We start from the raw sequence: 27,307 nt of genomic DNA, 5'->3' as shown, positions 1-27,307 counted from the left end.
GCTCACATCCGTCTATCAGTAAGTACCTATGAGCGTAGACAGTATTCCTACATATTTTGAGTGTTATTAGTAATATACATGTTTATCATCTTCCCAGGGCTGTGTCTTTATGAATGTGCACAGTGTGTTGGAGGGTGGGGAGGGACACAATGGGTAGTAAGAATATGTTTCTGAAATCCACACGTTAAAGGCGTAATATGGGGAAGGGCGGTCAGGACATACTAAACCTTTGCCCTCATCTCATCCTCTTTGACTTCAGGAGGACTGTAGATTTTGCTTTCCAACCTGAAGCGACTTAGCAGCAGCAGCATACAATTGCTGGATCCTGACCTGAACTCATCCTCCTGCTCGACGTCTCCTTGTTCTTCCTTCTTCTCTTGTCTGCGGAGTCCAGGGAGGTTGCCTCTTACTGTCTCTAATCTCTTCGGCCATGATGTCAACTCAAAGTGAGCATCCCATCTCCTTCCTTTTTCTCCACCCGAAAGTTATTTCCTCTTAGTTCACTACCTGGGATTTTGATGCCTGTGTTCCCTCTGCGTTATTGATACACATAGAGAAAAAAAGGAACTACTTGAAATTCCCCAGAAGGTTGTGAGAGTTGTTTTCAGTGTTGCAATTTGGAACAAGTCAGTTTCTAGTTTAAGTTTCCATCAGAAAGCTTGTTAGGAGTAGGGTATATAAGCTCCAATAGTAGCAACAGCAGCATCAGAAGAAACAACTGTTTCAGACCCAGCGAACTCTGCAGCCGGAGCAGAAGCAAGGTAAGCATTTCCCTGCCCCTGCCGCCCCTTCCACGGGCCCACAGGCTGTCCAGGGGTATAAAAAAAAATTCATTTAAAAAATCAACTAAAAAAAAATCAACTAATAATAATTATTTAGTAAGGTTTATGAAGGAATGCCTATTTTTTAGAAAGGTTTGTCTTGTTTTAAAGTAGTATGTGTATAAAAATGTTTTCTTCAATATTAACATTCATCAGTTAAAGGATTGTATAGAATTAAAGTGAGTGGTGCTTCCCTTGTTATTGTAAACTTACTAAAAAGCCTTTCATTCAATAAGTAATAATAAATTCAGTAAATAATTGAATTCATGCTTATACCTCATAACTGTATATTGTTAGCATAGTTAGTCCTATATTTGTGGTGGGCTTGTGACAATCAACTAGATTAATAGTTGGGTTATCTAGAGCTTTTGGATTAACCTATCACTTAAACAATGGAAAGCAACTCCAATGTTTAAAATTACTTTGTGAAGTTTTTAAATCTGTAAGAAGAGGGAAAAATGATCATGTTTACTATACTGGCATCTGATAGTTGCCCAGGTTAATCATGCACAATAATTTTCAGGTTAAAAAAATAATCATTAGCTTAAAATATCATTTTTAAACAGAGATTACTAAACCTGAGCTGATGGCCCACTTTGTTTTCAAATGAGGAATTTCAAGGTATTAGAAAGAATTTGGTCAGCCTCTTAGACTTCATTTTATTGGGGTCTGAAATGTTATGGTTTCTGTCCATTCATTCATTCTTCTAATAATGAAATCCCTCTAAGATAGATTCTCTCTGCTAGACTCTGGGGACAAAGTATAGAATAAGACAGATGTGGGGAAGACAAACATGAAAGAAGTAGCAATCTGATTGCAGTTGTCTTAAGTAAGTGCTGTCAAAGGAGGAATGGAGCTGAGAGGAAACAGCCGGGAGTCCTGCCTTCATCAGGACACCGGGCTGAATACTTTATGTGAATTATTTCATTAGCATTTTATCACAACAGGGTGACCATTTTACAGATTAGGAGTGTGAGGCTCAAAGAGAGTAAGTGACTTGACCAGAGTCATACACCTAACAAGGGGCAGAGCTGGGATGCCAACACAGAGCTGCCTATCTCTAGAACTAGGACCATATGCATTTCCTACACATGCCTTCTGTGACTATGTCTTTTTATCTTTAAATGATAATTCTCTTTTCTGATTAAAAAGTAATGAACAAAATAAAACTTGAAAGAGAGACGCTCAGCCAAATGTCACTGGCATGCCCATGTTAACACCAGAGTTAGGGAGCCTTAACACACTACAGTATCTGGGGATCTTACGTCCCTCATATAAAGGTTTCAAGAGTTTAGAAAACCTGTGAAATTGCATTTTCAAACATTTAATCCTTAAAACTCTCAAATTGAGCATGCTGAGAAAATGTGGTCTGTGGGATACAGCCCAACAACCCTTTGAGATGGGTATTACCTCCATTTTACAGCTGAGGAAAATGAGGCTTAGAGAGTAATTTGGCCCATATCATATGACTAGTGAGCGGTAGAACCAGAAGTCAAGCCCATGGTATCAAGTGATAGAGAGAACAGCAGGGTAATTGCAGGCAGCCTCTTTGTGGTTTCCCCTGGGTTTGATTAAGAGAGTAGCCCAGCACCATCTCCACCTTCTGCCACTGTCTTGTGGTTTAAAACGTAGATGATACAAAAATGGGAGTTGCTTCTTAGAACCATCACCAAGGCTCTCTTGACCGTGAAGTATGGTTCACCTGATATTCTCAGATGCATCTGAGGCCCAGAGAGGAAGTGCTGGGCACCTAGCTAAAGGGAAAACCCCAGTGTTAAGAGAGCATAAAGTACTCACCAGAAGGTACCAGGAATCTCTGTTTTTTCATTCCCAGAGTGCTGACATCTGGGTTTTATAAGCCTGTATAATTGCAGTGCCTCTATGGGCATTTCCCTATAGCCAGGCATGACTTTTATTTCATTTTTATTTTATTGTATTATTGGAGTATAGTTGCTTTACACTGCTGTGTCAGTTTCTGCTGTACAGCAAAGTGAATCAGCCATATGTATACATATATCCCCTCTTTTTTGGATTTCCTTCCCATTTAGGTCACTACAGAGCACAAGCAGAGTTCCCTGTGCTATACAGTAGGTTCTCATTAGTTACCTGTTTTATACACAGTAGTATACATATACAGGCAGGACTTTTTAATTTATCCATCATGGACAAGAGAGAAATTAAACTCTTTATTTCTTCCTCTGGGTACAAGCTAATATGTTTGGTTGGCTTCTATAATATGTCATCTCATTGCATTCTCTCAACAATGCTTTGAAATGGGTCTTATACCCATTTTATAGATGAGGAAACTGAGGCTCAGAGAGTAATTTGGCCAATATAAAACAACTAGTGAGTGCTCAAACCAGAATTCAAGCCCATGCTGCTGTACTCCATGCCTGCAAATGTAATAACTGGTCCTCTGTGGCAACTAGCACTTCACTACAAGTCACAGCTTGAACTAAACTGATAGATGTGCCCCTGAAAGTTCCATGCTTCAGCGACAAGAATGCTGACGGTGCTCGGGAAGGGCTGACTTCTAGTCCTGACTCTGCCACTCATAACCTTTATAATATAAGGAAATAAAGTAGGTGGCAAAGTGCCCCCAGGATTAGCATCATTCTGACAGCCATGATTTGTCAATATTTCATCACCCTGACCGAGGGGTGCTTATTTTTAAGGTATTTTGCCAAAAACTTTTTGAGTCTGGTCTTCATATAGCCCATTGGTTTTTGAAACTATATTCCTACAGGAACATTGGAGAGCCAAGATGGATAGAGGTGTGTCCAATTGAAAATAAATAACAATCTCCATCTAATTTTCAGTCTGAAAATTTTCATAAACCCTGAATACTAATCTTGACTGAGTTTCACTGTAACATGGCGAATTCACTATAACATGGCTAATTTAGCACAAAAGTATGCATTTAATTACTCTGTGGTGAATATTCAGTATTTTATGGTCTTCTCCCAAGGAACATCTTGATTTTCAGGGGCTCTGGACCCTGGACATGTGTTAAATCAATGGACCTTGAAGAGTAGTCCTCAGACCAGCAATATCAGCCTACCCTGGAAGCTTATAGGAATGCAGATTCCCACACCCAGACTGCTGAATTAGTTATTTTAGGGTCAAGGTAGGGGGTGGGGTCACCAGTCTGTGCTTTAGCAAGGATTCTAGGTTATTCTGACATACACTGAAGTTTGAGAACCACTGGTTACCTTACATGGGAGGAAATTATCTTTGTGTTTGGAACAATTACAGCCTAAACAGGAGAGAAAGGAAACTTCTTTAACAAGGGCTGAACTCATTGCCAGAACTTGAAAGGTCACTTCAAATCTGACTCCCCCGCCCCACAACGTAGATCCTATAGTCCTGGGTGTCCCTGCACATTCTGCCTTGTGCTACAGTAATACGGATATGTAGCTTATTTCCCCAACTGGAGGATAGGCTTTTAACAAAGTGACTTAAGAAATACTTGTTGAATGAAACTATTTGCTCCTGGAAGTCAGGATCCAGGTAAAAATCCTTTTCAGTTTCAGCTGTTCTAGCTCAGTACCCTCTACATAGGGAGCAAATAATGACTGAATGTCAATCCAGACAAGTCACGCTCCTTCTCTGAGCCTTAGGTTTCTCACCTTAAAAATAAGAGGATTGTATCAGATGGCTGGCCTTAGGTCTCCTTCAGCTCCAGCTCATCTGTGGTTCTCTGTTTGGAGATGTTCTTACCCGGAGACTGGCAGAGGGCTCCTGGAATTCACTGCAAATTAACCTGACAGCAGAGAAGGAAGTGGAAGATAAAGATTAAAGACAAATGGAATACACAGAATGTGAATATGCTTTCCAAATGTGACTGTGTAACTACTGACATTTTGTCTTCTCCTACCCCTACTCTTCTTTTTTCTTTTCTTCCTTCTCCTCCTCTGTTTCTGCCCCTCATGCAGATGCACCCTCAGCAGTTGGTCGTTTCCTGGTTTTCCCTGGTTTTGCTGGCATCTCCCATCGTGGCCATATGGGAACTGGAGAAAAATGGTAACCAGCCTTCCCTGATTCTCTCTGAAGGTCCCAGGGCCTAAGCCAGGACTGTCAGTTAGTCCTGTTGAGAAATTAGACTGAAATGGGCAGGCACTGGGGCTTCACTCTGGGATAACAGCGGCCCTCTGTCCTTGTTCCACCCTTGAGGATATCTGTATTGTGTGGCTTGAGGGTATCTATATTGTTTGGCTCTCACATTAAATGTCAGAGAAGGAGCTTTTGGTGGACTATGGTAGGAAAAGAGATACAGACTTTACCAGTATTACTAAAAATCAGCTGTATCATATGATTAAAATTCCAAAGTGAGGGATTTGAAAAGTATAAGAACTATGTCTTCCACTCCACCATGCAATATCAGCCCCTCAGTTGGCACTGAGATCACTTACCTCTAACCAAGCACTTTGGGGAAAGCATGGGATTTTAGACCCACATTGACTTCTGTTCAGGGCTGATTCTGCCGCTTATTAGTTATGTGACCTTGAGCTGGGTCACCTCTGAGCCTGAGTTCCCTCAAGTAAACTGAAAATTATGAAGTTATATCTACTACAAAGATTATTAAATATACTAGTGAATACAGAAGACAACTCAACAGATGACGAAGTGACAGTGAATGTTAGCTAGTATTATTGTTTTGGTTGTTTAAAATAATGTGTCTGGTGATTGAAGGCCATCTATTTATTATCCCAGTGATCAATAAAAATTATTAGTAGAATAATAGGTACTTATTAGAATAAGGGATTCCCTCTATCCTTCTAGTATCTCACATACAACAAATATGTATTAACAGATTGTTAGCTGTTTCTGAAAAGCCCTCAGATATTTCTCTTTGATGTCAATGTAATAACATAGACAATTACTGTCTTTAATTGTATAATAATAATGTTTATTGAAAACAGCATCTCATTTAATTCTCACAATAACCACAAGAGATAGGAACTGTTTATACTCCATTTTACAGATGTTAAAAGTAGAGGATGTAGAGATTAAGTAACTTACCAAATTTCACCCCGTAAGGGTGGAACAGAAACTTAACCCCAATTCTGTCTCACTTCAATGCTTATGCGCTGAAGTATTTGAAGAAGGTTTTACCCGAAGGACATGAAGCAATTGTTTCCTCTGTCCTCAGACAGCTGAGCAAGAGGAAATAGGCTTGCATTTAAAATGAAGACATTGCAGCTGATCGTGAGAAACCATCTTTCAGTAGTGAGGAGAACACACTACAATGGATCCCTGAAAGAAATCTGGGGCTCTTCCTCTGTTCTTAAGAATTTATGGAAGACAAGGATCCAACCATCCCTACTCTGCCTCAGGAGAGTCTGAGAGTTTTAGACCTTCCCCTGAATAAAGAGAAAGGTCTGAGCCAGATGACTGTTCCAAACCCTTCCAGCTCTGGGATTTTGAGCGAGCTCAGGAGGTATGGCCCTTGCATAGCCTGCCCTTAGTTACTTCTGATTTGGTAAACCACAGAAATTCCAGAAAGTCAAAGTGAGAAACAATGAGAGGGCATGCGACTCTGGCAATGAGACGAGATGCCCCCGGGCGCTAGGTTCTAGACACATCTCCTCATGCAGCTGTTTCCCCTGCCCTTGGACAGGTATCTTTGTCTTCTGAGTCTTAATTGTGACAGGAAAATAGCCCTGCTGTTTGGTCACCAGTGTGACAGAGAAAGTCAAAGGTGCCATGTAGTTTTATATCGGCACAGGTGACCATTTTCAGAGCTGGGCCCCAGGTACTTTTACATCAGGTCTGTGTTACCCATTCAGTAATTATAAATCCCTTTGATGTCAAGTGGGAACTTTATATTCCACAATGATTCACATTGGGATGCCAATCACAAGAGCCAGCAGTGACAGAGCATTTAAGGGCACTGGGTCAAGCTCTTAGATGAATTAACTCTTGTAATCCACACCTCCACCTTCTGGAACAAATTCTAATATGTTGCTTATTTTAAAGATGATGACACTCGAAGCTTAGAGTAATTGAATGCTTTGCCCAAGGCCACAGGCCAGTGTAAAAGATAGAGCTGAGTCCTAACCCAGACGTGTGTTGACTCCAATATCCAGGCTTTTAATTACCATATCTCTCTAGAGTGGGTTTCAGAATCATCTGCAGAGATTACAAATAGGTCACTGGACCCAGCTCAAAGTTCTTGATTCAGTAACTGAGAATTTGTAGTCCTAACAGAGTCCAACGTGCTGCTGCTGCTAATAGTTGGATGATCATGCATTGAGAACCACTGCATTAAACAATTCTATTTAATTAATAATTGATGCATGAATGAATGAAGTTTTGATATGAAATACTCTTCAAAATGTGATATTAGGCCATTCCACAAGTGCCAGTTTAGATGCTGATATTAAAGCTTCAGGGCAAAGGCCTAAGATAGAACTCTTGTGGTTCTAACTTGACGTAACCGTGCTTAACCTCTTGGCCTCAGTACCCTTCTCTATAAGATGGGAAGACTGAGATCTACCAAACTGCCTTGTAAGAGTGTAACGTAGCTTTTAAAAACACAGAGGGAATGAAAATCTCCATTGGTGAGTTTCATGCAGTAGGAAATAAATCCTTCAATCCCTGTGGAAAATTGGAAAGCAGTTTCTGGCACAGTTGTCTAACCTTTGGTCTGTGAATAACAATAACAACTAATTCTGAGTGACAGATTCTGTGCTAAGTGTTTTACATGCTTTTTTCATTTAATCCTCACAGCCAAACTTACAAGGCAGATACTATTATTATTGTTATTTTACAGACAAGGAAACTGAGGCGCGTGGTGATTAAGTATCTTTCTCAAAATTCCCCAGCCAGCTAGTGGGGACAGGATCTCAGTCCTCATCAGTCTTTTTCAGCACTTATTCTCTTTGTATGTGAATTGTGCTGCAAGTTTCCTGTGTCCACCAAGACTTTGAGAAAGTATTGTGCTGATTGCAATTTTTGGTATATCAAGGTCTTCCTCATCTGCCAGCTAATCAGAAGTTAACTATTAATGGCAGCCTGACAATCGGTCAGTGGCAGCTATTACACTCAGCTTCTCTCTTCCACAATTTTGAACCCAAGTGAAGCCTGATAACCTGAGGTCATCTTCAGCAAGCATTTGCTGTTATTAGCAAGGTTGTGCTTCAGCCATTCAGATGCCCAGGTGATACAAAAAACACAGTCCAGTTCTCCAATCCCTGTGCTCTCCAGTTTATGTTGTAGAATTGGATTGGTATCCTAATGCTCCTGGAGAAACAGTGGTCCTCACGTGTGACACTCCTGAAGAAGACGGCATCACCTGGACCTCAGACCAGAGCAGTGAGGTCCTGGGCTCTGGCAAAACCTTGACCATCCAAGTCAAAGAGTTTGGAGATGCTGGGCAGTACACCTGTCACAAAGGAGGCGAGGTTCTGAGTCATTCACTCCTCCTGCTGCACAAAAAGGAAGATGGAATTTGGTCCACTGATATTTTAAAGGATCAGAAAGGTAATCCCATCCCCTTGGGTGGTGTCAGTTTTCTCTTTGGCTCCATAAGAGATAAAGAAAAAAAATTAGAATTTAAAAGGCAAGACATGCTTAATGTGGTTAATGAAGTCATACCAAGTCCCTTACTGAAACCACCCCGAACCTATATTTTCCTTTGCTTTGTTTTTCCTTTGCTGGACACTTTGGATTATCAACCATCAAAATCTCCTGTTGAGAGAGTCTCAGAGGGAATCTAGATGCTTTTCCTCAGGTTCTTTTCAAATAGCAGTAATATGATTGGGTGACTAATGGAAGTTGATTAACATGCAGTGTGCGTAACTCAACTCTGGGCTGATAGCCTTGAAAGAAATTAATACCTCCCTCTGATATGTTAGGTGTGTAGTATAATCTATAGAATCAACATGCTCTTGGGACCTTCCCAGTCCTCGCTGAACTGCCTGCCTGGGGAACAGGAGCATTTTCCAAGGACATAAATGGAAAATCTTCACTCTTATACCATACGGTGGTCTGTAATTTATGGCAATAAAAATCAGCAATTTTAAAAGAAAGAAAGTCCCTAAATATTGAATTTTTGTTCTTTACAAATCCAGAACCCAAAGCTAAGAGTTTTTTAAAATGTGAGGCAAAGGATTATTCTGGACACTTCACCTGCTCGTGGCTGACAGCAATCAGTACTAATCTGAAATTCAGTGTCAAAAGCAGCAGAGGGTAAGTGAAACCACTGGGGTTTCTCAGCACTTCTCTTGAACTTTCTCATTAAGAAAATAAGGGCAACCTAGCAATAGCCTATCGGTTAATGAGAAGGGAGAAAATAAAATCAACCCTATGTTTTTAATCCTCCCCTCTACATATACACACCCTTGCCTCAATTAGGGAAAGAACATGAAGGTTTACGCTAATTGCCTGAATAAATGTAAGCATTAGAACAGGATATTATTGGGGCTTGGAGTAGCCTCTGCTATGTATGAACCCACGCAACCAAATTGCCTGGCAATGCTTCATTAAGGCTCATAGCACCACAGGGAGAGAATAAAAGGAGAAATCAAAGCTATGAAGGACTTGCCAAAATTGCACCTTGAGTCAAAAATAGAAACAAGAGCCCTAGGGTATGGATCTTGTAAGCCCTGAGACCAACTCCAAAAGCTCTGTGAAGCTTCTAGAAATTTTCTCAGGGCCACTTCAACTCCTTTTTATTCTGCTGACACTACTAATCTGAAGTTCACTGTTCAGTGCACTTGGACTTACCCCAGGAAAACAATTCCCTTGGTACGGAACCCACGTTAGCCGTCTATGTGACTTCCTTCCCTCTCATCTAAGTTCCCAAACTTGATAGGCTAGCGGAACAAACCCTAAGTGATCACCCTGGCCTGGCCACTATTTAACTGAGTAAACCATTGGAGTCTTACTATTCACTCTTTAAAATGAAAATGCTTATTAAAGAAATGCTTATACAAGTTCACAGAGACATAGATGCCAGGGTTCATCGTGGTGTTCTTGGTAATCTGCAGGGCAAAGGTTAAACAGTGAGGTACATTATACCCCCTCTTATTGTGCAGTCTTCAAAATGAATAACCCAATCCATGCACTGTGTCATGGAGTACTCCATATGTTCAGAAGGGGGAAAGATGGTTGCAGAATTATATATATACATACATATGTATGTAAATATGGGTGTCCCTGGTGGCTCAGTGGTAGTCTGCCTCCCAAACAGGAGATGCGGCTTTGATCCCTGGGTCAGGAAGATTCCCTGGAGAAGGAAATGGCAACCCACTCCAGTATTCTGGCCTGGAAAATTCCATGGACAGAGGAGCCTGGCAGGCTACAGTCCATGGGGTCACAAGAGTCGAGCACAACTTGGCAACTAAACAACAACATATATAATATAATAATATGTTAGAATTTTAAAACTTATAAAATACATACTTCATATGTATATATAATTTGATCCTTTTTCATAAAAATAAAACCGATGTATGTGTATATAGACAAATACATGTATATGCATATATGTGTGTGCATGCTAAGTCACTTCAGTCATATCCAACTCTTTGCAACCCCATAAACTGTAGCCCACCAGGCTCCCTTGTCCATGTCATTCTCTAGGCAAGAATACTGGAGTGGGTTGCCATGCCCTTCTCCAGGGGATCTTCCCAACCCAGGGATTGAACCTGCATCTCTTACGTCTCCTGCATTGGCAGACAGGTTCTTTACCACTAGCACCACCTAGAAAGTCCTTATGTATACATACATGTGGATAAATGATTGCTTTGAATATTCATAGAATAATGTCTGAAGGGATACAACAAGCCAGGAAAAGTATTTGTATTTATATCTAGGGGATGAGATTATGGTTAAAAGGGGGACTAGAGTTAAAAGAGGCATACACATTTCATTTATACACCATCTTTATCGTCTTAATAATAGGTATGTATTGATTTTTGTTCAGGAAAATGAATTAAAATGTTTGATAAGGAGATTTAACCAGGAGCTTTGGATTCAAAAATTTTCAGATTCATTTAGGCCAGAGGCATATAAGTGCAGAGTTGTTTCTAATCACTTGTACTACTTTTCAAAGCAACACTTGGTCTCGTGGGGAGAGCAGTTGCTATCCCCTTGAGAGAAATCGAACCAATTGGAGAAATTGCATCCTTGGACAGATGTCAGGCTACAACGGCTAGCGACTCACCTACAGTCATGTGATAACTTGTCTTTGATTTCAGCTCCTCTGACCCCCGAGGGGTGACGTGCGGAGCAGCGTCCCTCTCAGCAGAGAAGGTCAGCATGGACCACAGGGAGTATAACAAGTACACAGTGGAGTGTCAGGAGGGCAGTGCCTGCCCGGCCGCCGAGGAGAGCCTGCCCATTGAGGTCGTGATGGAAGCTGTGCACAAGCTCAAGTATGAAAACTACACCAGCAGCTTCTTCATCAGGGACATCAGTGAGTCTGCTTGATTGTATGTTGCTTAATCAGGATGATGCCGTTCATCACATGTTCACAGTGCCCCATGCGGTGGGGTGGGGGCTTATACTTGCATTATCTCTTACTCTTCACCTCCACCCCAAAATAATTACAACGTAGATACAATTACTGCTTTTAAGGAAGAGGAAATTGAGTCCTGGCTAGGTTAAACAACTTGCCCCAGATCTCACAGCTAGCAATTCAGACCTAGACTGCCTCAGAAAAAGCAGGCTCCTGGTTACGCTTCTGTTCTGCTACCCAAGCACCTTCCGTGATGAATCCAATAGCAGTCCCTCAAGCATCATATTCACATGCAGAACCAGAGCTTCCCCTCCTAATTGCAATTATTCCCAACTAGTCTTTCTTAGCATTTGAAAGAGACTTCTTTATAAATTGGCAGGTGGAGATTTTGCCATTTGTCATATCCTTCACCGTTTATCCAGTGAACATGCATCGTGACGTAAAATGTGATAGAATCACGGAACCTACTCTAGCATTCGTGGAGGGACTGCCTTTGGTGGGAAGGGGAGGGTGGGGTCTTGTTCATGTGAGGTGGCCAGGGAAGTTCTCTGTGACGAGGTGGCATTATCTGAGTCCTAAGGGAAACAAGATGTCATTGTGTTAAGAAAGAGGAAAGAGTATTTGTGGAACATCTAGGAGCCTTTTGTCTTTGTGTGGAGAGGTGCTGGGTCCAGATGTTTCAAGCCCATTCTATGGACTCCCTCTCCCCGCTACACCCTTCTAGAAGAAGGCATATTATTTGAGGACAGAGTCTTTCTGACACTCAGGGATGTGCTTTCTGTGCAAGGTCCAGTGGCTGGCACATAACAAGGGCTTTTTATTGAATGAATGTGTGACTGAGCATAGAGACAAGTTGGCTTAACTGCCACAGGATAAGTCAGTGTCAGCTTCCATGAAAAGGTGAAAGAGAGAGCACTAGGTGGGAATCTCTCATCTAGTCCCCAGCAAGAGGGCCTGCCCTCTCTGAGTTTGGTGCAGAGAAGAATGACTGTAGAGAGGGTGGTCCTTCCCTGCCAGCCCAGATGTAAGTCTTGTTGTCTCTGAGATCTTTTCTCTGAGCACCACACAGAGGTGGTTCCACCCCCCAAGGCCTGTATAACTGCACAGTGATGAGAAGGATTCTGAGTCTCTCTTAGGTTCAGCCAAAGCAGCAGTTGGTGAGGACTGCCTCCCTCAGGCATCAGCATGAGCGTCACCTGCAGGGGTGACTCATGTCTGTCAACCAGGAGATCAGAGAAGTTCAGCAACTATTACATGGACCTAGGCTCAGAGCTGGTCAACAGTGAAAGTGGGGTCAGAAGCCAAAACTACCTTACCCCAAAGCCCCATTAGGAAAATAACCGTTTCTCCCTCTTCTACAGTCAAACCAGACCCACCCAAGAACCTGCAACTGAGACCACTAAAGAATTCTCGGCAGGTGGAAGTCAGCTGGGAGTACCCTGACACGTGGAGCACCCCACATTCCTACTTCTCCCTGACGTTTTGTGTTCAGGTCCAGGGAAAGAACAAGAGAGAAAAGGTAAGATGTGGTTCAGGTGCCGTCTGTTCTGTAGTCAGGTTTACGTAGGCCCACATCGAGGAGAAGATTAATAATGCTAGTAACAGCTAATGTTTAGTTGGTACTTTCTATGTGCCTGAAACTCTGCTGAGGGTTTTCCTTGCATATCTCACTTAATTCTCACAGTAACCCCAGAAAGGCAGGCAGTATTATGTGTACCACTTCACTAGTGAAGACTTTGAAGCTCAGAGAGGTGGAGTGACATGCCCAAGGTCACCCAGTTAGGAAGTGGCAGAACCGGGACACAAACTCAGTCTCCAGGACACAAAGACCACGCACTTAAGACCCTACTGCCACCAGTATGGTTGATCATTAATGTTTGCTCTCAGAATTGGCCTCGATATAGAAAATCTAGGCTCCAGGAGCCTAAAATAATTGTTTCTAATGAATGAATATAATGGGTGATAGAACATTCATGCTGTGTTTCACTTAAAGTGTTAGATAATTCCTAGCTTGTGAAATTATCTTATTGCACAGAATGTTGTCTCAGACATTGGCTTTCAAACTTCCTTGCCTGAGCATCATAATCTCAAGTTCCTAGAGGCCCTTTTATAGATCCAAAGACTCCTTGGACCCCAGTTTTAGAAATCACTAGATAAAGAAAGGCCTTATTCAGTAGAGTGTTTAAATGTGGTAGAAATTTGATGATTCAGGAACTCCCTGAGAATTTTTTTCTGGAAAGGAAGGGCTATTCAGGAGTATATTTTACCTAGATCTTATTTAAAATCTTGCTATGTGCTTCTCAATATATTATTAATATATAGTATTAATAGGTAATAGCATTTACAGAGCATTTTCTACATGATTAAATACTTTGCTACTTTAACTTTTATAAAATTCTATAATGGAGTGATTATTATGATTATCTCTCTTTTATAAATAAGGAACTGAGATATAGAGAGACTAAGACATTTTCCTGTGGCTACATAACTAATAAACAGCAATGCCTGGGTTTGAACAAAGATATTTCTGATAAAAGGATAAGACTATAGAATTTCAGAATATCCAGGGAACAGCTAGAGGAAATCTTTCTCAGCCTGCCACTGGCCTACTACTAGAGGGAGTGCACATGGGGCATTCAAGCAACGCAACTGTGCTGGAAAAATGAAGCCTAGACCAATTTCTTCCTCCAGGCTTTGGGCTTACAAGGTAGAAAAATCGGTCTATGCTGAGAGCTTCTGTCAGTAGGTGGCGCAAGTTCTACACACGCCCTGTGAATTCCGAGAGTAGTGCCCTGAGACTAAGGTGTGGATGTTTTGGGAGACTTGTACTTGCCAAAATATGCCCAGCCCACCTTGTGATTGCATTGTCAAAAAGTTCCCTCTCCTTTGCAGAAACTCTTCACAGACCAAACCTCAGCCAAAGTCACATGCCACAAGGATGCCAACATCCGCGTGCAAGCCCGGGACCGCTACTACAGCTCATTCTGGAGTGAATGGGCATCTGTGTCCTGCAGTTAGGTGAGCAAGCCAGCAAAGCCCAGCCCAGACTTGTGCACTCAGTGTACCCACGGTCAGGACAACGGTGGGGATGGTGTGGGGCAGGAAGGGGGGACGGTGCCCAACACACAGTCGCCAGAGATAGAAACGTACATTTGTTCATTAATGGGCGTTCGTTGGATGCCCATGGTATTCCAAGCACAGTGCTGGGCACAGGGACACTACAGTAAAGAAAGCAGGCACAGGTCCCACCCTTCCAGAAGGGAAGGCAAAGGGAGAGAAGCAGAAAGTCAGAGAACAGGTGGCCTGCAAGCTGTTTCCAGGAATTACAATCTTATCTGGCAACCCTTGGGGCCACTCAAGGGCTTTAAGCAAGGAAATGACATGATCAGATAGATGGTCTTTTAAGAAAACTCACAAGAGAACCTCTGGCAAGTACCGTACCAGCAAAATCTTAGGCCACATAAGGAAGGGGAGGACCCTCCTGACATGGAATTCCCAAAACCCAACTGCTCAAATAATGTGTTGTGTGAAGTAAGGGTTTGCTACTGAATTTTGAATCCAGATAGATGCTCGGCATTCTTTTCCAGGTTCTAACCTCAGGATGAAACCTCAGAGGAAAAGTGGAAGACATTATGCTAAATTTTTAAAAGACATGACGGAACAGACCTCCCCAAAGATATTTTCTACCAGTTTGCTTTTTTTTTTAAGATTATAAAGATGTCTTTGCGGTATTTTTATATTTAAAGCTAAATGCCCACTGAAACAATCAGCCAATTTATTTATAGTGTTTCCAGCTAGCAGGTCACAGCTGACTTTTATGTTATTTAAATATTTAAGTAATTTATGTATTTATTAATTTATTACTGTTATTTAACATTTGTGTGCCAAGATATGTTTCATACACTCATGACCTGATACAAGGAATGGGCCTTATTATGCAAAATGTGAATTTATGTGTTATTTATACTGACAACTTTTCAATTGAGGCTGCAAGTACTTAAGTTTTATGACAATCGGTAAGAACACAATGTTCTGATGCCAGCACCATAATATATTTGTGATGGATGGGAACACAAGAGATAGTTAAACAGAGACATGAACACACAAACTGAGAAGGTCCTAGACAGCAGATATTAGTTGTCGTGTCCATGAAGACTTCCTTGAAGTGGTGGGGATAACTCAGGGCTTTCTGCACCTCTAAGCAAGTTTAGTCTTTGGATACCTGAACTTAGAATTTTAAAAGATGATTGAAATTGAAATTCAGCTTCAGCCTTTCTGGCAGCCCCCACTGCCTTCTATCTGTAAGACATAGGAGAGTGATACGGAGAAATCGTTAGTGTCTGAAAATACAGAGAACTTACAATTCAAGAGAGAAGACAAGTGTAGTTATGGCTAAGGACATAAAATTGTCAGAATTTCCAGTTGTTCCTTAATAGCCACACAAAGAAGCAGACAGATGCAAAGAAAACAGCCAAGAATCTCTTACTTGTCAGCATGAGGGAATATGACAAGCGGATATAACCAGAAAGTGCCAAGCCATTAAAATGATACTTTTAAGTAATGAATGTGCTTTCTGTAAAATGACTCCATTTGTTTTCTGTTTACTCATTTATTTTTATATTCTGATGGTGAACTAATAAAAATATAATTCTTCTTTGCAATAATATTTTGGACTTTCTCAGTTGACTGGGTATGCCATTCCCACGTTGATCAGGGCTGCATTATTTTTCCCCTGTTGTTGAAGAATCACCCCACCTTGGAGCAATTTTGTTTCTGGTTTTGCAGAATGGACCCTTTCCCCTTATAGGAAAGTCGGTGTCTTGCTGAGCTCAGGAAGTGTCCCTGGGGCCTGACCACAGGGGACTCTGTGAGAGCACTCAACTGCATCATGCCCCTTCAGGGATGGGATATTCTTGCTTCACCTTCTAACCTGGAATCAATCCTACTGGTTTCCAAAGCATCATGAAAAAAATTTCCCAACTGGTAGAGCCATGGGCAGCCCATCCCATAAGTCCAGCTCCAATGTTTATTGAGGATTTACAGTGTGTCTGGCCAACTGCTTGGGCCCTGGGGTTGAGCAGTTCCAAAAATCCTTGTGTTGCTGCCCCCAAACAGTGCCCACTCCTGGCAAAGCTTATAAGACTAAGATGAAAAGTTAATTTCAACACCACTAAGTGCTAATATGTTCACTGTATATGGCGCCCTGGGGTGAGAATGAAGATGGATTGGTATAATATGGAGTCACCCAAGAAGGCTTGATAGAGAAGGGGATGTGCCTACTCTGGGCTCAAAGAATGGCCAGGGCCTGCCAGTTCCTCTTTGGTTCCTCCCGTGGAAAAAACAAGTGGTGGAGTGGTGTAGTTAAAGATAATGGTGTCCTTTCTCTATCTTCAAAAGCCACATGTACACATCTGGCTCCCTTGCAATGGCAAGGTAATTATAATAGGGATGTTTATTTACATTCCTTATTCTAAATGTCCCCTGAACACCTAACTTCACTACTCTCCTGGTCTGGACAGATGTTGTGAAGTTTCTGTCATCTTAATTCAACATTTTAAACATATCATCTTGTGTGATAAGCCCACTCTTGATAGCGCATGATTGGTTAATAATAACTATATGTATCCTCCTGAGTACATTTCATCTAGAGATACCAAAACACTTACTGGGCACTTAATGAACAACACTAACCAAGAAAAATATAATTACACCTCATCAGCACAGAGACATGGGGACCTTTCCCAAAACTTCCAGCCAGCCTGGGGCACCACTCAGGTGTCCTGGCTCCACCAATGCCCAGGGCTTTCCTAACGCAACTTCTTAGCAGTTGATTAATTTTAGTTACATATACGCTATGGAGAGTTTTCCTCTTTGAAAGATACTCTCCAGGACAGTCCTTTTTATTGGGAAAATAGCCACTACAAATTCATCAAATGTCCCAGCAAAAAGCTCAGGATGGGGAACCCAGAGCCTGGGTCCTGGGCCTGGCCAGTCCTGCTGTGTGACCATGTGACCTTTGGCAGAGCACCAGACATAATCAGTTCTCACTCCCAGAGGCCTTCTTCCCTCATGCACCTCCTCAGCTCAAAGGTTGGGAAGCTAAGTAATCACTTTTCCAGTTGCCCTTGCTTCTGAGCAAGGCCGTGAGACCCAGTTCTGGCCCATGAAGTAGAAGAAAAGTCTTCTGAGGGTTTACCTGATTTAAGAAACCAGAGCCATGGCTAGTATCTCCCTTCCCCTCCTTCCTCCTCTCTTGAGCAGATGAAATTTAAGACGTTTCAGAGGATACCTTGAACCCAGGATAGAAACCATCATGCTAAGACAGTAAAGAGAAAAAGACTCTGAGACCCTAGTGACATCATCAAGGAGCTGAACCAACCCAGACTTACTGTTGTGTTAGAAAAGCAGACCCGTATGTGTGGTTTTTAATTCTGGTAAAATACATACAACATAAAATTTACCATTTTAACCATTTTTAGGTGCAGAGTTCAATAATATTAACTACAGTCACACTGTCTTGCAACCATCACTGCCATTCAGCTCCAGAACTTACTCTTCTTCTGAGGCTCTGTACCCATTAAACAGCTCTGTTTTTAAAACAGAAAATGAATAAACTGAAAATTAAATAAAGACATCCTCCTACATATTCATATCGCCATCTACAGGAGGCTGTTGGCCAAGTCAGATAAAGGAGCCAGGTGAGCACAGGAAGCAACTGGCATCAGAAAATCTGGTTCTACTCCTTACAGTTGGCACAACCCTGGGAAGGCCCTGGAGGACTTGATCCTAATGATGCCAGGTAGGATCCTGGTAATACCCTACCTAGCCTGGTAGGGTTGCCATAGTCAGGAAGCCTGCTTCAAGGGCAGTCTGAGTGTCAGCAGGATTCACTTGGTGGGGTGCAAGAGGAGGAGATGAGGGGTTACCTCTTGAGGGTTAAAAGCACTATGAAATGAGATCATCAGTTTATCATGATCAGTACAGTACCCGGTCTACCATAAGCACACAGAAAATGGAAGTTATTTCCACTGACTAGCTCTGTGATCTTGAGCAAGTTACTTAAGCACCTCAAGCCTCAGTAAAATGAGATAATAATGGTTCCTATCTCACAAGGAAGTTGTGAGGATTAAATGGAATAACACTCAGAAAATGCTTAGAAAAATACCTGATCCATAGAAGTACTCAATAAAAGCTTGTTGTTAATATTCTTACCATATTACTTATCACCTGAAAGAAGCATAATTTATCACCCATGCTTTTGGGAGGTGGTGAGATGGAGGAGTCATTGTTAGGAGGCCCTGAAGTCTCTAAGAACTAGGTTGGGATGGAGGCAGTATTAGTCAGTGGAGAAGAAAGAGGCAGTTCATCCCCTTGAGACTGAAAACAGTCTTCAGTGTAGAATCCCTTTCTCATTAATAAAGTTGCAAAAACATCCCCATGGGGGATACCAAGATGCAATGAAAGCAGTTGCTGCCCTCAGGGACTGTAGTCTAGTGAAAGAGAAATGGGCCAAATACAGTGACAATATTAAAATACAGGCTAGCTAGCATAAGAGCATGTGTACCCTAAAAATTTCTTTTTATAAAGGGTTACAGCTTCTAGGAAGAGCCTGTCATTCCTTTTCACCTTCCTGGATGCAATAATTTGGCATAAACCTATCAACTCACTTTACCTATAAATCAGACTGTAATCATTTCTTTCCATTTCATTTCAGTACAGCCCATCTTCCAGGACAGAACCTGTGAGCAAAATATATTTGGACAAGACTTTCTCCAGAGGGTCATATTATACCAAGGAAATGAATTCCCTCTCTCAAGCTCATAAAATGCAAAAATAAAATCAGCTTTTGGGTTGAAGGCGGAAGAGACCAAGCATGAATACTGAAAAGCCTCCTTATGCGGGAAGCAGAATTGATTCACATTTTCCTTCACGCAGGCCTGGGTGCCAGGGCAGCAGTTGTGCCCAGCCTCTCACCAGGTGGATGCCCGTGTGTGATGGGCTGCAAGGCTCAGCAGCTGCTCACTAGTCTCCCATTTCCCTTTTTCTTTTTATATAACTTCTTTTTTATTGGAGTTTAGTTGCTTTACAACATGGGGTTCGTTTCTGCTGTACAGCCAAGTAAACCAGCTATACATATACATATATACATATACCCCCTCCTTGTCACCGCAGAGCATTGAGTAGAGTTCCCTGTGCTATACAGCAGGTTCTCATTAGTTACCTATTTCATCCATAGTAGTGTATACATGTCATTCCCAAGCTCCCAATTCATCCCACCCTTTCTGACCCTCCTTGGTGTCCATACATTTGTTCTCTATGTCTGTGTCTCTATTTCTGCTTTGCCGACAGGTTCACCTGTATCATTTTTCTAGATTCCACATATATGTGTTAGTATACAGTATTTGTTTTTCTCTTACTTTGCTCTGTCTCTAGGTCCATCCACTTCTCTGCAAGGGGCACAATTTCATTCTTTTTCAGGGATGAGTAATATTCCACTGTGTATATGCACCACATCTTCTCCATCCATTCCTCTCTTGATGGACAATTAGGCTGCTTCCATACCCTGACTATTGTTAAGTAGTGCTGCAATGAACACTGGGGTGCAGGTATCTTGAATTATGGTTTTCTCTGGGTATATGCCTAGCCTGAGACTCCTATCTCCTTTCATAAGGAGCACAAACTGACTCTCCCCTGCCCTCTATCCCAGTCTACCTGGCATCTTCCCTGACTGCTTGCTAACTTGAGCAAGGGGGGCTCTAGGGAAGTGAGCATTCTTCCTGTGGTCCTGGAATTTGAGGGAGTAGGAAAGTTGGGGGACAAATCTTAGACGAACTACAGTGTCCAACCAGCTTTATTCTCCTCACACCTACCAGCCGACATTCATACAGGAGGGAGGGAGTTAGAGTGGTGGCAGGGAGTGTGTGGGAGGATTGCCAATGGGGTGTGCCCATCTGACTCAGGGCTCAAATCCCCACACCTTGCTTACCAGTGATGTGCTTCTAGGCATTTCCTTAATCTCTTTTGGCCTCAGTGTCCTCACCTCTAAAACAAGTATGCTGGCATGGCCATCACCTCCCAGGGTAACTATGAGGGTTACCCAAGACCAGGTTCAGAGCACCCAGCACTCAGCAAGTACACAACAAATGTTAGGTACACTTGCTGTTTTCCTAAAGTCAGGCCAAAAAGAAGCAACACTAATGCCACCTCATCTTCCCTCCCTATGGCAGTGAGGGTGGGTTCGGGACATGTACACAAGCCTTTCCATTCTAATTTGTAAATGTATGTCCTCCTGCCCATGAGCCCTCTCCTGGGTACATTGCCAGCTCACAGCAGTGACACCACCCCCAAATTACAGCACCCAAAGCAATGTTCCATTTCAGTAAACCATTGCATGGGTTTCCATTCAACCTTGTGGAAACAGTGGTGGCTTGCCCCTTTCTCTGAAATCCCTCTTTTCTGTGTTTTTAGGGTCCTTGGAGGCTAATCAGACCAATGGTCCCCTAGCTTGTTAGAGCCAGGATCTCTGTGTTCAAATGGAAATCTTAAATGAATTTCCAACATATACAGGGACTAGGGAGGATGGGTACCAGAGGGGTCTTTATTGTGTCTGTAGTATTCTAATTTCTTACAAGAAGGGTATATTAGTAGATTTCCTACAAAATTAAAAATTAATTTTTTATAAAGTCCTACATGTAAAGTAGACAAAAGAAGAACTTCTGGCTGAAGCTTCCCAGCCACTCAGTCTCACCTCCCTGCTCACCACTGAGAGCCCGGGGTGTCACCTCAACACCCCTAAACTCTGCAGGGCACCGTGTGGGAACCTCTAGTTTTATAGGTGAGGAAACTTGAAGGGCAGAGAAGGTCGCTGCCTGCCCAAGCACTGATTAATGTCAGCGCTCACACTTGAACTTGGGTCTCCTGACTCCCATTTTGGCAGTTCTTGTTATATTAGGTTATAATTTCCAGAAGACTGCTATTAGAATGGCCAACCTATTGCTAAAGAGGGGAGGCACATTAAAACCTAGGAGCTCCCACAAGCACTTTAGGACTAATGAGTTTCTCGAAATAGTCACCATGCTCCTTGGAATATGGTGTCTAGGACCTAAAGAAGATCGTCTACTCCACTCTCTGGGAGAGCAGAAAACAAACAACAGGGCATGTACCCTATCAGACAAGAAAAGTCAGAATTTTGGGCTGTCCTAGCACTGCTACCAGTCCTGAAGTACCTTACTGCTAATACAATAAAGTGCCCTCTCCTCTGGGCTGGCTTACCAAGTAGAGAATAGGCTAGATTTCAGCCCCAACATGCTCCTTCCACCAGGGACTCGTGCGCAGTACGCAACCTGCCCAACCATACATAGCAATTCTGGTCACAGTAAGAGGAATAGGTGCTTGGTGTAGAGGAAACTGAAGGAGAGGGAGAGCTTTCACTCATTCACTTATGTAGCCAATAGTTGCTAAATGTTTACTGTGTCCAGTACATAGGTGCAGGAGAAAGTACATTAGTAAGGTGGACAGGTCAATTGCCTTCCAAGATCTTACAGCCTTGAGAGAGATGATGAGGCCACGGACAACAGTGATGTGCTAAGTGTTAGAACAGGAAAGAAAAAGGGTTCTCTGGCATTACAAATTAGGATTCCTCAGGCTGCAAGTAAGAGAGACTCTACTAAAAAGTGGCTTGGGCAATAAGGAACAATAAGGGCAGCTTAATAAGAGCCGTGGAGGTAGGTTGTAGTGGGATGCAATTCAGAGATTTTATGATGTCATCAAGAACGAGGACTCTTGGGAACCCTCCTCCATTGGTTCCTGTATGCTAGCTTGCGTCCTCACGTGTCCCTCATGATAGCTGCTGCAGCCCCCAGCATCACGTCCTCACTCTGCCATGCCCAAAGATCAGAAAGGCAGTTCTTCTCTAAATTTTTTTTTTGTAAATCAGAGAATACAGTCTTTCCCAGAGTCCTCCAGCAGAAGCACCCATACCCTACCTACTTGAGAGGCTGGGGAAGCAAAAATATGGCATTTTCACCCTCCAAAGTGGGAGACAGTCTCTGACAGCAGGAAAGTACTGAGGATGGGAAATGATTATTGGCGAAGCAACCCCAGTGCCTGCCACTGGAGCACAAGGGAGGGACGTAGACCCTAGATTTGAAGGTGGGCACCTGTGATAGGCAAAACAACCCACCGCCACCCCCCACAAAATATGTCCACACTCTATTCCTCAGAACCTGTGATTGTGATGAGATTGTCCCAAATTCTCCAGGTGGAACAAGTGTAATCACATGAGCCCTTAAGAGTCAACGAGTTGGAGAAACGTCTATTTAGATCTCCCACTCTCCCACCCCCACCCCCTGTTTTTTTGTATTGTTTGTTGTTTTGATATTGAGTTGTATGAGTTGTTTGTATATTTTACAGATTAATTCCTGGTCAGTTGCTTCATTTGCAAATGTTTTCTCTCATTCTGAGGGCTGGCTTTTCATCTTGTTTATGGTTTCCTTGGCTGTGCAGAAGCTTTTAAGTTTTATTAGGTCCCAATTGTTTATTTTTGTGTTTATTTTCATTACTCTAGCAGATGTGTCCAGATGAAACTATTTGCAGGGTAGGAATGGAGACACAGACGTAGAAAACAGATATATGGACAGAGGCTGGGAAGGGGAGGGTGGGACAAACTGGAAGATTGGGATTGACATATATACACTACCATGTGTGAAATAGGTAGCTAGTGGGCACCTGCTTTATAACACAAGGAGCTCAGCTCAGTGCTCTGTGATAACCTAGATGGGGTTGAGGTGGCAGGAGGTCCAAGATGGCAGGGATATATGTATACATATAACTGATTCACTTCCATTGTATAGCAGAAACTAACACAACACTGTAAAGCAATTATACTCCAACTTTTAAAAAAAAAAAAAAACAGTCAAAAGACGGCAGTAGAGGGAGAAGTCGACGACTTTTGAAGCATGAGAAGGGTTTGACCTGCCATCACTGGCTTAAATATAGAAGGGCCACATTTCCAGGAAATGGGGATTTCACTTCCACAACCACAAGGAACTAAATTCTGCCAAAATCCTGAATGAGTTTGGGAGCATATTGCTCCTCAGAATTTCCACAAAGGAATGCAGCCCTGACTTGTGAGACACTAAGCAGAGAACCCAGCCAAGCCCATCTGGACCTGTGACTTCCGAAATCCGTAAGATAATAAATGGGTATTACTGCAAGCAGCTAAATACAGGCATTTTGTTGAAGAAGCAATAGAAACTAAAGCAAGATCCCAAATGAGAATGCACACATACTGTGACTTTATGAATTAAGAATTGCCAGGTGAAAGGGCTAACATGAGCACAAGTCTAGAAGAGGGAAAGACATGTTTGGAAACTGGCAGAAAACTCATTTCAACTGAAGCCTAGGAGCTTCAGTTGCACAGAACCGTGAAAGCATAGGGGCTAAGAGGAGAAGGGAAGGAGAAAGATGAAAAATAAAGATAAGCAGATATTTAGGAACTAAACCAGGTAGGTCCTCAAATATCAAGCGTGGGCTGCATCATGATGACAACAGAAAGTCACTGAAGGGTTTTAAGCAGACAAGTGATGAGATCCAATTTCTGTATTTACCAGTGCATTGAAGTTGCTACATGGAGAACAGATTGGGAGATGGCATGAGAGAAGGCAAGTGAACCAGGTAAAGGTCACAGCTGTCATCTGGGTGAAAGAGTATGACAATTTGGACTGGGAAATGAGAAGAGAGGACTACTTTGAAAGAAATGATGGAGAGAATTGACAGGTCTTATTGCTTGGAGCGGTGAGAGGCAGAGAAAGAAAGGATAAAAGGATGAAGCCATTCATTCACCCACTCATTAGGTCGTTATTTGCACTTTTCACAGTGAATGGTCCAAGACTGAGCTAGCTAGACACAGGATGTTGGCTCAGCATAAACGAACAGTCCTTCTTTACATGGAACTGAGAGGTTTCTGATTTGGTCAACTGGGTCATTGTTGATACCATTCACTAAGAAGGGAGGAGAAGGATTGGATTGGGAAGGAACTGAGAAGAGGGAATAAAAATGATGAGTTCCACTTTATATCTGAGAACATATATAAGGGACATGTAATTGGAGCATCCAATAAGCTTTGGATATATGGGTCCAGGGACTTCCCAGTTGGCTCAGTGGTGAAGAATCTGCCTGCCAGTAAAGGAGACATGGATTCGATCCCTGGTCTGAGAAGACTTGCTGGAGAGGAAAATGGCAACCCACTCCAGTATTCTTGCCTGGAGAATCACATGGACAAAGGAGGCTGGTGGGCTATAATCTACAGCGTCACAAAGTGTCAGACACAACTTAGTGACTGAACAACAACATATGAGTCTGAAACCTGTAAGTGAAATTTGGGCTAGAGATAGGGAGCTGGGGATCATCAGCATATACAAGAAAATTACCTTCAGTTGCCCAGAAGACAATGCCTATGAGGAGAAGGGTTAAGAATTAGAAAATGGGGATTTGCTTTCAAAAGCTTTCGTCTCCACCTTTTTTTTTTTTTGGCCTTGGGACCAACCCTGAATGAGAGGCTAACTGAAACCTGGGACTATCTTCTTCATCAATTTATACTGGCTAAGCCTGGCACCAAAAAGCCCAGGGGTGCTCAATAAAGGTTAACTGAAGAAGGAATGACTCAAGAAGGCAAACAAATGAAACCCAGTGGACTATTCTCTCTCAGATTCTTTGCTCTAAAATAGATGAAACATTTGCTCTCCACTTTTTAAAGTAGCTCCACTGCCCTAGAATGCAGTCTCCCATGTATTTCAATAACTGAATTTAATTCCAAATATTCCCTTAAATTAGTTGCTCACTTTTAAAATGAAATCTCTCCTTGAAGACTAACACTTCTTGGGAGACTAAAACACAGGAAATACAGTGTCTCCAAGGAGGCAGCTATTTGATTTCACCAGGCTGGGGTGGTTGTAGGGGAATGGGCAATAAGGAAATAGGAGGGGGCACCCAGCTAACTATTCTTCACCCTTGGAATTTATATATGATATAGAGAGAGAAACTGGACTTCCCTGGTGGCTCAGTGGTAAATAATCTGCTTGTAGTACAAGAGGTGTGGGAGGAGCCTCAGGTTCGATTCCTGGGTCGGGAAGATCCTGTGGAGAAGGAAATGGCACCCCACTCCAGTATTCTTGGCTAGAAAATCGCAACAACAGAGGGGCCTGGTGGGCTACAGTCCATGGGGTTGCAAAGAGTTGGACACAACTGAGTGACTAAACAACAAATAGAGAGAAATTGATCAAAGGTAACCATTTCACATCCTGTAGGAAATCTTTGGCATTGACATCCAGAAGTGTGTGTAGTGGATAGGAATATGGTGGTATCAGAATATAGAGGTTTTAACCCACCCAGCATATATTAGCTGTGTAAGCCAGGGAAAGCTACTTATCTACTCTGTGCATCAATTCTCTCAGCTATAAACTGGAAGCAATGATAACACCTCCTGCAAAGTGAAGGGGTGAATTTAAAACAAGATAATGCAGAAGAGCTCAATGTTCTAAGTTCTCAGTAAATGTTAACTAGTGTATGGGTTTGTTAGGACTAATGTAACAAAGTACCACAATCCAAGTGGCTACAAAAACAGAAACTTACTGTCTCACTGTTATAGAGGCTGGAAGTCCAAGATGAAGCTGTTGGCAGCGCTGATTTCTTCTGGGGGATGCCAGGGAGGATCTGCTCCATGTCTCTCCCCTAGGTCCTGCTGCTTTGCTGACAATCTCTGGAGTTCCCTGACTTCTGCTACATCATCCCCATCTCTGCCTTCATCTTCACATGGGGTTTGTTCTCCCTGTGTGTCTGTGTCCAAATTTCCCATTTTCATAAGGACAAGCTGAATTAGGGGGATACCCAACTCCAGTATGGCGTCATCTTGACTTAATTACATCTGCAGGGACCCTGTTTCTAAAAAAGGTGACACTCCTGAGGGTATTAGAACTTCAACATGTAAATCAGGGTGGGGGGCAAATCCAACTGATAACAGCTAGTATTATTACTGTCAACTTTAATACTATGCTCAGTTCAGTTACCAAATAAATATATCTATCTTTCAAGTTTTTATTTTGAATTCATTTCAGACAGAAAAAAAACTTCAAAAACAGTATGTTGCCTTCTATTACCCAGCTTCTCCTAATGTTAACATCATCCATAATCTTAGTACAAGAACCTAAATCAGGAAATTAATGCTGATACAGTACTATTAACTAGTTCATAGACCTTATTAAAATTTTTCTAATTGTCCCACTAGTGTCTTTTCTCTGTCCAAAAATCTAATCCAGGATCCAATACTGCATGTAATTTCATATCCCCATGCTGCTGCTGCTGCTAAGTCGCTTCAGTCATGTCCGACTCTGTGCGACCCCATAGACGGCAGCCCACCAAGCTCCCTCATCCCTGGGATTCTCTAGGCAAGAACAGTAGAGTGGGTTGCCATTTCCTTCTCCAATGCATGAAAGTGAAAAGTGAAAGTGAAGTCGCTCAGTCGTGTCCGACTCTTAGCGACCCCATGGACTGCAGCCTACCAGGCTCCTCCATCCATGGGATTTTCCAGGCAAGAGTACTGGAGTGGGGTGCCATTGCCTTCTCCTCATATCCCCATAATCCAATCTAAACTCTTTGGTCTTCCCTAATCATTTGCTATTGCTACAGTTTGAAGAGCAGTGACCAGTTAGTTTGTAAAACGCCTCTCAATTTGGGTTTACCTGATTTTTCTTTGTCATTAAATGTGGATTCCGCATTTTTGCCAAGGATCCCACACAATCAATATTGTGCCTTCTCAGTGATCTTGACAGGCAATTCAACATCACTCAGGGTTGATGTATTGGAGCCAAAGGACTGCTCAACACTTGGTGTTGGTGGTGTCCGCCAAGCTTCTCCACTGTGGGGGTTCTATTGTTTCCTGGGAATTAATATAGCTATCTTGTGGAGACATACTGGGAGGCTATGTTAACATCCTCCTTTTCATCACCTTTTCACCCACTAATTT

The 27,307-nt window shown here is 42.4% G+C and overlaps 1 protein-coding gene across 2 annotated transcripts; it reads left to right on the top strand.

The window, feature by feature from the left end:
- The first annotated feature begins 403 nt into the window (after window positions 1-403).
- IL12B (interleukin 12B) lies at window positions 404-19,426 on the top strand. 2 transcript variants are annotated; one of them, XM_069592513.1, is made up of 8 exons: window positions 404-761; window positions 4,757-4,844; window positions 8,031-8,306; window positions 8,897-9,014; window positions 11,027-11,244; window positions 12,648-12,805; window positions 14,179-14,304; window positions 19,001-19,426. In XM_069592513.1, the coding sequence occupies exons 2-7, from the start codon at window positions 4,757-4,759 to the stop codon at window positions 14,302-14,304; spliced, it is 984 nt and encodes a 327-aa protein (XP_069448614.1). In that variant the 5' UTR covers window positions 404-761; the 3' UTR covers window positions 19,001-19,426. The 2 variants fall into 2 exon arrangements, with proteins under 2 accessions (XP_069448614.1, XP_069448615.1); XM_069592514.1 differs by lacking the exon at window positions 19,001-19,426 and adding an exon at window positions 14,874-15,947 and having other exon boundaries at window positions 711-761.
- Window positions 19,427-27,307: the final 7,881 nt, after the last annotated feature.

Source organism: Ovis canadensis, chromosome 5 (genome assembly GCF_042477335.2).
Source record: "Ovis canadensis isolate MfBH-ARS-UI-01 breed Bighorn chromosome 5, ARS-UI_OviCan_v2, whole genome shotgun sequence".
Classification (NCBI taxonomy): domain Eukaryota; kingdom Metazoa; phylum Chordata; class Mammalia; order Artiodactyla; family Bovidae; genus Ovis; species Ovis canadensis.
The sequence above is the reverse complement of the archived record's forward strand: the minus strand, read 5'-3'. Positions and strand labels throughout refer to the sequence as shown.

Coding starts and splice junctions, on each gene's coding strand:
- IL12B (XM_069592513.1), top strand. CDS start 4,757: ATGCACCCTCAGCAGTTGGTCGTTTCCTGGTTTTCCCTGGTTTTGCTG. Junction 9,015..11,026: donor AGTGTCAAAAGCAGCAGAGG/GTAAGTGAAACC, acceptor CTTTGATTTCAG/CTCCTCTGACCCCCGAGGGG. Junction 11,245..12,647: donor CTTCTTCATCAGGGACATCA/GTGAGTCTGCTT, acceptor CCTCTTCTACAG/TCAAACCAGACCCACCCAAG.